This window comes from Hyperolius riggenbachi, chromosome 3 (genome assembly GCF_040937935.1).
Source record: "Hyperolius riggenbachi isolate aHypRig1 chromosome 3, aHypRig1.pri, whole genome shotgun sequence".
NCBI lineage: Eukaryota > Metazoa > Chordata > Amphibia > Anura > Hyperoliidae > Hyperolius > Hyperolius riggenbachi.
This window is the reverse complement of record NC_090648.1, coordinates 19,287,345-19,299,128: the sequence shown is the minus strand read 5'-3', so window position 1 is coordinate 19,299,128 and position 11,784 is coordinate 19,287,345. Positions and strand designations below refer to the sequence as shown.

The window sequence follows — 11,784 nt, the reverse complement described above, 5'->3', positions numbered from 1 at the left end:
TGTAACAATACATGAAATCTACTACACCAAAAATGCTTCCCAAAACCGCAAAATGCTAGCTGAAACGCTACAGAAAAAGAAGAAAAAGCGTTTCAAAATCTGCTAGCATTTTGCGGATCTGCTAGCGGTTTTTGGTGTGCACCAGGCCTTACTGCCGTATTACTGCACTATTTTAGGCCTTGCTCACTTTACAAATCCACAAGCCGATTTGGTGAGCGCTTTTCAAAGCGCTTTTCCCTGTGCTTTTTGCTTAAAAAGAAACGATTTTCTAAGCGCTTTTGCTCAGCGATTAATTTTTTCACTTCCTGATGTCGCTGCACTAAGCGATTTTGTGAGCGTTTTGCGTTTTTCCTATACCTTCCATTGAGGCGGAATTGCCCCGAAAATGGTCCATGCATTGCTTTTCAGATCGGAAAGCGTACAGAACGCCCCAATCAGAACTAGTCATAGGAAAGCATGATGTAAGCGTTTTCAAGGCGATTTCAATGTCCATTGACATTAGCACTGCATGGACCATTTTCAGGGCGATTTCCCCTGAATGGAAAGTATAGGAAAAACAGCAAAACGCTCACAAAAACACTTTGTGCAGCGATTGCGTTCACATTTTTAAGAGTAAATACATTGTATTTGTAATGCGTCAGGGAGTGAATCAAAAAACGCTCTGGAAAAGTGCTTAGAAAAGTGCTTTTCACAAAAACGTATCGCCCACCCAAGCGCGGGGAAAGGAGAAAAAATGCGCAAACGCTAACTCGATTGGAATGCAATGTGAACGAGGCCTTAGGGCAACCAAAAATCAAAATCGCTCTTAGCATGAGCAAGGCCTTACTGACCTTTAGGCCTCTTTTCCACGGGCAGTTGAACTGTGTGCTCAGGAAGCAGTTACCGGGCAGCAGTGAGCAGTTACCGGGCAGCAGTGAGCAGTTACCAGGCAGCAGTGAGCAGTTACCAGGCAGCCGCGAGCAGTTACCAGGCAGCCACGAGCAGTTACCAGGCAGCAGTGAGCAGTTACCAGGCAGCCGCGAGCAGTTACCAGGCAGCCGTGAGCAGTTACCAGGCAGCCGCGAGCAGTTACCAGGCAGCCGTGAGCAGTTACCAGGCAGCAGTGAGCAGTTACCAGGCAGCAGCAAGCAGTTGTAAGAGTTTGAGAGGCATTTCACAGCTCAACTGCTCATGGAAAAGAGGCCTAACTCGAACTAGGAAAAAAATTGTGAATGTGGAAGAAAAAAAATAAAAATAATTACCGCTGTCCATAATTTCTCGTGACAATTTTGTTTTTTGCACATGGTATTGTAAATGGTCCTACTACCAAGAAGTGGTAAAAGACAGCCAATCAATATTGCATGTGTGTACCTGTCTTTAAAGTCTGGTGCACACCTACCGTTAACGACACTGAGGGCTAAAAAAAACATAACCTTTGACAAAACTCATGAAAAAAGTGAATTGAATAGCGCCAGTTTATACTTTGCAGCAGGGTATTTGTACTGCGTTAGCCATCAGTAAAAGCAAGACGTTTTGAATCAGGATGATACCATTTATTGGCTAACTTAAGGCTGGTTTCACAGTGGGAGGTTACAGGCGCACGTTAGAGCAGCCTGTAACGCACCCCACCGCACAGTAATGAAAAATCAATGGGCTGTTCACAGTGCCCACGTTGCGTTACATTGTAACGCAGCATGTCTGCATAACGTACTGCATGCAGTACTTTACACGCGGCTAAGCCGCGTTAGACGGTTTGCACATGCTCAGTAGGTTTTTTTTTTTTCATTTTAGGGGCGGAGAGGAAGCGGGGAGAGGCCGCTACGTAGCCAGGCACATGGCTACTTATTATTCACTGCACTTGCAGTGTTTACATCCTGGAGTGGCCGCGGATTGGCTGGCGGGACCACGTGATGCGGAGAGCTCCGCTCACGTGGTCTCCGCAGTGCCTCCGACGGAGCAGGCGCACCAAGAGCTGATTCTCTTGGTAGCGTCCTGCTCCAACACTACCAGGCGTTCCGTTAGGGGCACGTTATGCGACCATAACATCCCCTAAAACACAACGTGACGTCCCACTGTGAAACCAGCCTAAAAGAATAAACATAAGCAAGCTTTTGGCTGTTAAGCCTTCATCTAGCTTTTTAAAGCTCAACGAAGCTTAACAGCCGAAAGCTTGCTTACTCTTATTCTTTTAATTTATCCAATAAATGGTATCATCCTGATTCAAAACATCTTACAAATTAATTCATACTTACAAATGTATTTAATCCCATGCATTGTACATTGTTATTTTCTATCCTTTACAATCTATTCCTTTGTGTAAGGCTAATCTGGAATATTCAGCACTGTAATGAATTCAAAGCAAAACAAAAAATTCCCAATTCCCAGGTCATTGGGTATAAAAGGAGATTGTATTGGAGATCTGGCTTGAGTGAATGAAGACATGAAAGACGCATGCATTCTTACTAACACATAAAAAGGTTACAGCTCCTGATGTAACTCCAGACACAGTGTTTACAGTGTATTTATTAGATAAATGTGTGAAATGTGTTTATAAATATTGTGCTTTTTTGCAGACTGAGCTGTACTCAAATTTGCAGAATGGTATTATTCAAACCTCTTACAATTAATTCCCAAAGTACATTTTTAACAGAAATGGAGGCATCAAATGTGTGCTGGCTGGGCTGTCTCTGCTTTGCGTCTGACAATTTTACCTTTTAAAGGGAATGTCCAAGCAAAATTAAAAAATGAGTTTCACTTACCTGGGGCTTCTACCAGCCCCATGCAGCCATCCTGTGCCCTCGTAGTCACTCACTGCTGCTCCAGTCCCCCGCTGGCAGCTTGCCGACCTCAGTGGTCGGCGGGACGCATTGCGTACTTTTTTACGCATTCCCACTAGTGCAGGAACATTAACACATACATTTGTACGCGTTACTGGTTCAATGCGTAAATTTGTACGCATTGAACCAGTAACACGTAAAAATGTATGTGTTAATGTTCCTGCCCTAGCGGGAATGCGTAAAAATGTACGCAATGCGTCCCGCCGACCTCCGAGGTCGGCAAGCTGCCAGCGGGGGACTGGAGCAGCAGTGAGTGACTACGAGGGCACAGGGTGGCTGCATGGGGCTGGTAGAAGCAGAACTAGCTGCCAGCGGGGGACTGGAGCAGCAGTGAGTGACTACGAGGGCACAGGATGGCTGCATGGGGCTGGTAGAAGCAGAACTAGCTGGTGGTGGGGGACTGGAGCAGCAGTGAGTGACTACGAGGGCACAGGATGGCTGCATGGGGCTGGCAGAAACCCCAGGTAAGTGAAACTCATTTTTTTATTTTGCTTGAACCTTCCCTTTAAGGAAAATTCCAGTTTCATCGTAAAATTTCTATGCATGCAGATCATTTCTGCAAATGTCTTAGAAAATCATTGATATTAAAAATAACCTTTCACAATAAACAACCAACCAAGAATTTTTAAAAGTTGCAATTGCACTTGTTCCTTCCCACTATTATTTCAATGGCCAACATGATACATTTTAAATTATTTTAACATTTTCTGAAAGATTAAAAAAAAATTGTATGAATGGTGTGTGCTATTAAAAAAAAGTGTTTACTAAAATTGTAGTCTACACAAAATGTGAAGCAGTGTGTAATGAGGAGCTTACTGACTAAATATGGTTGTATTATTATTATTATTATATATACAAAGTGCCAACATATTCTGAGGCACTGTACACAGTAAGAAACAAACATGGGGTACATAATAATGCAAACAACAGCGTACACCAATAAACCAGATACAGAACTGGTACACAATACAAGAGGTGGAGTAATATACAATAGTCATACCTAGAGGCAATGTGTTTTTAGGTTGTCTAGTAAGGAGTACAACTTGGCCAGAGGAAATGGCCTAGGGTACTGCTACTGTTTGTCGGAAAAAGTACGTTTTGAGGGAGGGTTTAAAGATATCAAAGGTTGGAGAGTGGCGGATGTGTTGTGGAAGAGGATTCCAGAGGAGGGGTGAAGCACACAAGATATCTTGTATACGTGAATGTGAGGAGGTGATTCTAGAGTAGGACAGAAGAAGGTCATGTGCAGAGCAGAGATTGCGGTTGGGTTGGTAGCTGGAAACTAGTGAGGAGATGTACAGAGGGGAGAGAGATTGTGGAGAGCTTTGCAAGTTAGAGTTAAGAAGAGTTTGAAATGAATCCTCTAGATAATTGATAGCCAATGAAGAGTTTGACAGAGAGGAGCAGCAGCAGAGGAGCAAGAGGAAAGATGAATGAGTTGAGCGGGAGAGTTTATAAACATTGGAGCACTGCCAGTCTGTAACACATCAACATTCAACAACAACAAAAGCCAGTTATGGCAGTATGTCCTTTATTACTATATTACTATATATCAGCAGACTGCAGACTAGGTAGGAATAGCCAGCAGCACAATGTTTTTGGCAAACATTCTTTCTCAGTTATACAATATGCACTTTGCTGATGATATACATACAGCAATAAAGGGAATACTTCCTCAGTTGGCTGAGCATTGGGCTTTTGTTATTTGTTGGTTTGTTTTTAACTGAGAAACACACTGTTTATTGTTCTGGTTAGTTTGGTTTAAGCTAAAATCTGTTGTTTGTTTGTTTGTTTGTTTTTTTTATTTTATTTTATTTTTTTTTTTTCAACAGATAGTGTAGTATTGAGCTGTAATCTCTTTAAGATTTTTAGTGCAGTAAGTAAAAATTATTTTCAGGAAACATTAAATAAAACAGTCATGTGCTTTGGGGGATAGTTAGGTCCACTGGAAAGTTTTTTTATTCATTTTATTTTCTTATTGCCATTCCTCTTTTCAGCATTGAAGCCATCTAGTTTCATAGAGGTCCAAAGGTTAGACATTAAAAATTCAAAAAATTTTAAAAAAATGTAAACAAATCATCCTACAGTGGGAATTCAGCAAGTGATAATAAAATGGCTACAAATTGTAACCTCTCTACGCATGTTTCAAATTTAAAGTAAATCTTAAGTGAGGGAAAGAAGTTTAGATTTACTTACCTTGGGCTTTTTACACCCCCCCCCCCCCCCCCTCCTCAGTATCTCAAGTGCCTCAGTTTACTCCTGGCCCCATCTGTTGTGCCACTGTCATACCAAATGATGTCCCGGCCATGTGAGCCTCCTCAATTCTGTAGCCATGGCTGGGAGCATTCTACCCCTGCAGAGTTAATAAAACGTGTCCATTGGAGCAGGATCAAGGAGGCACATGGCTGGGACAGCAAAGGCACCATAGTCAGTGACTGAGCCAGTCACAGACTTAAGTTTGGCTCATGGCAGCACAATATGGGGCCCAGGAGGATACCAAGGGACCTCAGATATTACAGGGTGCTGGAAGAGGCCTCTGGTTGGTACAACTTACCTTTTTTCTTCCACTTAAATGTTCCTTCATAATTGAAAAAAGATTGGCCCTAGACTTCGATAGAGAGGCAATAAACAAGTCTTTCTAAAATACTGTAAATAAATAAAATCTTTAATGTTCTGAAAAAATTCTAATGAGAAAAATGCATGCAATGCATAAAATGTAATTAACAAGTTAACTTGCTTAGTATTCTCTTTCAGGCTTTTGTGCACATAATGGACATTGCGAATCAGACCAGGATTGATGATTTTATTTTATTAGGACTGACCACCAACCCTTTTATCCAAAAAGTTCTCTTTGGTGTCTTCTCCATTGTCTATGCATGCTCCTTCCTGAGTAATCTTGGTCTGATCCTGATGATAAGGGCCTTTAGTCACCTTCACACTCCCATGTACTTCTTCCTGAGTCATCTATCATTTGTAGACTTGTGCTACTCCTCCACCATCACCCCCAAGATGCTGGCAGATTTAACCTCCAACACAAAGTCCATCTCGTTCATCGGATGTGCGGCTCAGATGTTTTCTTTTGCCATATTTGTTATAGCTGAGAGCTTTTTGGTGACAATCATGGCGTATGACCGTTACGTGGCCATTTGCCAACCACTGACCTACCATAGTATTATGAACAACAGCAAGTGCTGGGAATTGGTGTTTGGGGCTTATTTAATCAGTTTTTTGGCTGCCATTACTCATACACTCACCGTATTCAGATTTCCTTTATGTGGTTCAAACAAAATTGACCATTATTACTGTGACATCCCCCCACTTGTAAAGCTCTCATGTGCCTACTCCTATGCCAGGAAGCTAGTTGTCTTTTTGGTAGCTTTTTTGATGTGGCTTACTTCTTTTCCTATCATATTGATGTCCTACATATCAATCATTTCTACGATTTTAAGAATTAATTCATCCAAAGGGCGGTCCAAGGCATTCTCTACTTGTGCTTCCCATCTCGCTGTAGTCCTTTCTTTTTACAGCACAACAATTGGAATCTACTTGCGACCAATCTTGGGTTTAAGCTCAAACAGTGTGGACAAACTTTTTTCTATATGCTACACTGTAGTCTGGCCTTTGTTCAATCCTTTAATATATAGTTTAAAAAATATGGACATTAAAAGAGCTTTGAAGACAGCATTTTGTTTAGATCAAGTTCCAGGACACTCATAATATATATTTATAGTGCAAAAATTGAGGAAATTATTATTAGTATTTTATTCTAAAAGAAGGAATTCGAATAAAGGGGCCCATACACTTACCGAATTTCCAGCCGATTCGATCACTGTGATTGAATCGGCTGTGAAATCGTCATGCAAACGCTGACCGAACGATCGATTTTCATCTGAAATCGATCGTTCCCATCAATTTCCGTCATCCTGTCCGTGCCAAAAGATTTACCTCGATTGCCGGCGGGTCGGGAGTGCGTTGATAGCGGCGTTTGAATGCCCGATGACCGACGCAATACAGCGGCAATACATTACCTGCTCCAGCTGGCCCGTGTCACCGCTGTCTTCTTCTCGGTACAGCTTCACTGAACTTCCTGTCCCGGCAGGAAGTTTAAACAGTAGAGCGCCCTCTACTGTTTAAACTTCCCCCGGCAGGAAGTTCAGTGAATCTGGAGCCGAGAAGAAGACAGAGGAGACCGGGGGACACACGCCGGCCAGATCGGGTAATGTATGCGGGGGGGGGGGGGGGGGGCAGCGGCAGCTCCACAGATAGTGAATTGGTTTCATGCTGCAATTGATTCACAATCTGTTTGCAGTAAAGGCAGTCATACGATCCCTCTCTGATCAGATTCGATCAGAGAGGGCTCTATCTGTTGGTCGAATCTGATGGCAAATCGACCAGTGTACGGCCACCTTACGGCTTCAAAAACAATAATGTCTTCAGACAACAAAGAAAGAAGAAACTAGCTTGATTGCTTCTCCTCTTTTTGTCTTATCAGATGTTGTGTAGCCTCAGCCAAGCCTCATAGATCTCTTCCATCCTTCCCTATATCAAATACATGTTTCAGTGATTTCTATTTACCCGTTGTTTACTTTTTCTTCTGCTTCTGCTTTCTGTTTGGATCTTCTGCTAATGGAAATGCTGCGATAACACAGCCACCGTTAAGTCAGAGTTCAGATTCTTCTCAGTGAATGTACAGCAGTGTCTAAGCAGAAACAGTCATGTTCTAATTCCTGAATGGGGTTTTAGGCCTCTTTTCCACGGACTGTTGAGCTGTGTGCTCAGCAAGCAGTTACCAGGCAGAATTGAGCAGTTGCTAGGCAGCAGCAAGCAGTTGTGAGAGTTTGAGAGGCATTTCACTGCCTATCAACAGTCTGTAGAAAAGAGCCTCTTTTCCATGGACAGTTGATAGGCAGTGAAATGCCTCAGAGGTCACATTTACAGTGCTGCATTGTGGAGCTGCGTTATAAAGTCTTATAACACAGCTAACCGCACTGCAATGATAATCCTCACAGTGTGACAATATTGTCGTGTTAAAAATGTTGCGTTGTGGTAAATCACTGCTTACAGACACTGCTTACTTTACCGTCGCATTAAACCACAATGTCCTACTCAAAATCTCACAATTGCTTGCTGCTGCCTGGTAACTGCTGACTGCAGCCTGGCAACTCCTTGCTGAGCATACAGTTTAACACCTAACCATTTCCTTCCTTTTCCTCCCTCCTCTCCTCCTCCCGGAGGGAGGAGGGTCTCATCTTCCAGGGAATTGTAGTATTTCAAAAGCCAGCTTACATACCGTGGCTGTGAATTGAACCCAGGCTGGGCTGGGAATTGAACCCAGGTCTGAGTGTGTGGTAGGTAACTCACTTAACCACTATACCACCACCAACACTACATGCTGAAGCCAGCCTAGCATGTACCATTATGATCAATCCAAGAGAAAAATTAGCTTGCTTAAGGATTTGTAGCATGTCAAAAGCCAACTCACATTGGCTGGAAATAGAACCCAGGTCTGAGTGTGTGGTAGGTAACTCACTTAACCACTATACCACCACCAACACTACATGCTGAAGCCAGCCTAGCATGTACCAGTATGATCTATCCAAGAGAAAAATTAGCTTGCTTAACCACTTGATGACCCAGCCTTTACCCCCCCTTTAAGGACAAGCGCTGATTTCGCTGATCTGTGCTGGGTGGGCTCTACAGCCCCCAGCACAGATCAAACACCAGGCAGAGCAACCAGATCGCCCCCCTTTTTTCCCCACTAGGTGGATGATGTGCTGGGGGGGTCTGATTGCTCCTGCCTGCGTGTGGCTGGCAAGGGGGGTACCTCAAAGCCCCCTCCACCGCAGGATTCCCGATCTCCCTCTCCTCCCTCCCTTCCCTGGAGATCGGAGGATGCACAGGAACGGATCTGTCCTGTGCAGCCTCTAACAGGCTCCTGCCTGTCATGTGACAGCGATCCCCGATGCTGATTGGCCGGGGATCGCTGATCTAGTACAACGCTGCTACTGGTAGCAGCGTTGTACAAATGTAAACAAAGCGGATTATTTCCGCTTGTGTTTACATTTAGCCTGCGAGCCGCGATCGGCGGCCCGCAGGCTATTCACGGAGCCCCCCGCTGTGAATTGACAGGAAGCAGCCGCTCGTGCGAGCGGCTGTTTCCTGATTAATTAGCCTGCAGCCGGCGACGCAGATGTGCGTCGCTGGTCCTGCAGCTGCCACTTTGCCGACGCACGTTATGAGTGCGCGGTCGGCAAGTGGTTAAGGATTTGTAGCATGTCAAAAGCCAACTCACATTGGCTGGGAATAGAACCCAGGCCTACCGCTCTTTAGGCTGCTATCCTAACCATTATACCACCAACACTACATGCTGAAACTTCTTGGAGCAGACTTACTACCTCCCTCCAAAAGACAAACATACATCCCCATAAAATCATTCAACAGCAACTGCATGCACAGTCTTTGTGGTACACAGTCTGTGTGGCACAATTGGTTAGCATGTTTGGCTGTTAACTGCAAGGTTGGTGGTTCAAGCCCACCCAGGCATGGCCTTGCCTTTTGTGTTCAACAGTTGTCCAAAGAGAATCCCAGATAGCCAGGTAGATTCAAGGCTGGATTTATACTTTTTCTGCCCCTAGGCCAAGTATTTTGTGTCTCCCCTTTCTCCCTCCCATTCCATGTGCAGCCCCATCTTCCATATGGATTATCCATGAACAGCAGCCTGTCTCTTTCATGAACAGCTCCCTTGAGCATCAGTTTCACTTTTTTCATGTGTTGCTCTCCATTTTCAGCATCCTCTTTCACATGTAGCAGCCCCTCTTTCTTGTGCAGGTGCCCCCTTAGGCTGCAGCCGCCCAAGGCTCGGGCCTCTGTGGCCTTTCCAGAAATCCGGCCCTGGGTAGATTCATCTCTCACTCTCTCTAGTAGGGATGGTCCCCGCTTTCCGCGGAATTGTATTTTCCTGAATTTTTAGGCGGAAATTGGTCATTCCGTTCCGTTTGGTCGGAACGAAATTGCTTTTTCAATCTGGCGGAATTCCGAAAATGCCTGTGATATTCTGCCGGTATCCGTTGATGGTTTTAAGCTGAAAATTCAGTTCAATGGCATCAAGTCCTAGAGCGACAGAGAGAGAGAGAGCTCATTTTTCTCTTGGGCATATCACAATGGTACATGCTAGGCTGGCTTCAGCATGTAGTGTTGGTGGTGGTATAGTGGTTAAGTGAATTACCTACCACACACTCAGACCTGGGTTCTATTCCCAGCCAATGTGAGTTGGCTTTTGACATGCTACAAATCCTTAAGCAAGCAAATTTTTCTCTTGGATTGATCATAATATTATTATTATTATTATTATTATTATTATTATTATTATTATTATTATTATTATTATTAATATTATTATATATATATATATTTTTTTTTTTTTCAAAAACGGACATTGTGAACATACAATGTATTTTTGAAAATATATGTTTGAAGTAAAAAATAGCCTTTTTATTGTTATTGTTGTCTAAAATGCATACAGCTATAAATAGGGCCTGATTCCATTGCATAAAGAAGAGAAAAAGTGAATTGTATTGGGTCCAATATGTTGTTCAATAATAGTGAGGTGTCAGCGTTTCTTGATCTCAGCTTCAGCTTCAAATGATCGAGCGCCGAGCTCTGCATGTCTGAATGATACATAAGTCACCAGGAATGTGCTGTATTTTTGTCAGCTTGTGTTTGCTATGTTTACTGAATAATTACCTTTTTTATGTTATTTATATGTAATCAGTGTTATATGTCTCATTGCAACATGCATACGATTTCTGAGAAACAAATGTTTGTATTGGTTGTTATAATTAGAGTTGGGCCGAACGGTTCGCCTGCGAACGGTTCCATGCGAACTTCAGTGGTTCGCGTTCGCGTCCCGCAGGCGAAGTTTTGCAGAAGTTCGGTTCGCCCCATAATGCACTATGAGGGTCAACTTTGACCCTCTACATCACAGTCAGCAGGCCCAGTGTAGCCAATTAGGCTACACTAGCCCCTGGAACCACTCCCCCCCTAATAAAAGGCAGGCAGTGGCGGCCATTACGCTCACTCGTGTGCCTGCGTTAGTGAGAGTAGGGCGAGCTGCTGCAGACTGTCTCTCATAGGGAAAGATTAGTTAGGCTTAGCTTGTTCCTGGCTGCATACCTGTACTGTGAACCCACCACTGCATACCTGTTCAGTGAACCCACCACTGCATACCTGTTCTGTGAACCCACCACTGCATACCTGTACTGTGAACCCACCACTGCATACATGTTCAGTGAACCCACCACTGCATACCTGTTCAGTGAACCTGCCACTGCATACCTGTTCTGTAAACCCACCACTGCATACCTGTTCAGTGAATCCACCACTGCATACCTGTTCAGTGAACCCACCACTGCATACCTGTTCTGTTCAGTGAACCCGCCACTGTATACCTGTTCTGTTCAGTGAACCTGCCACTGTATACCTGTTCTGTTCAGTGAACCCGCCACTGTATACCTGTTCAGTGAACCTGCCACTGCATACCTGTTCTGTTCAGTGAACCTGCCACTGTATACCTGTTCTGTTCAGTGAACCCGCCACTGCATACCTGTTCTGTTCAGTGAACCTGCCACTGTATACCTGTTCTGTTCAGTGAACCCGCTACTGTATACCTGTTCAGTGAACCTGCCACTGTATACCTGTTTTGTTCAGTGAACCCGCCACTGCATACCTGTTCTGTTCAGTGAACCTGCCACTGTATACCTGTTCTGTTCAGTGAACCCGCCACTGTATACCTGTTCAGTTAACCCGCCACTGTATACCTGTTGTGTTCAGTGAACCCGCCACTGTATACCTGTTCTGTTCAGTGAACCTGCCACTGTATACCTGTTCTGTTCAGTGAACCCGCCACTGCATACCTGTTCTGTTCAGTGAACCTGCCACTGTATACCTGTTCTGTTCAGTGAACCCGCCA

The 11,784-nt window shown here is 44.1% G+C and overlaps 1 protein-coding gene across 1 annotated transcript; it reads left to right on the top strand.

Annotated features, from left to right (window-relative positions):
• Nucleotides 1-5,585: 5,585 nt before the first annotated feature.
• Nucleotides 5,586-6,533, top strand: LOC137561875 (olfactory receptor 5G9-like). The gene has a single exon (XM_068273228.1). The coding sequence runs from the start codon at nt 5,586-5,588 to the stop codon at nt 6,531-6,533; it is 948 nt and encodes a 315-aa protein (XP_068129329.1).
• The last annotated feature ends 5,251 nt before the right edge of the window (nt 6,534-11,784 follow it).

Coding starts and splice junctions, on each gene's coding strand:
- LOC137561875 (XM_068273228.1), top strand. CDS start 5,586: ATGGACATTGCGAATCAGACCAGGATTGATGATTTTATTTTATTAGGA.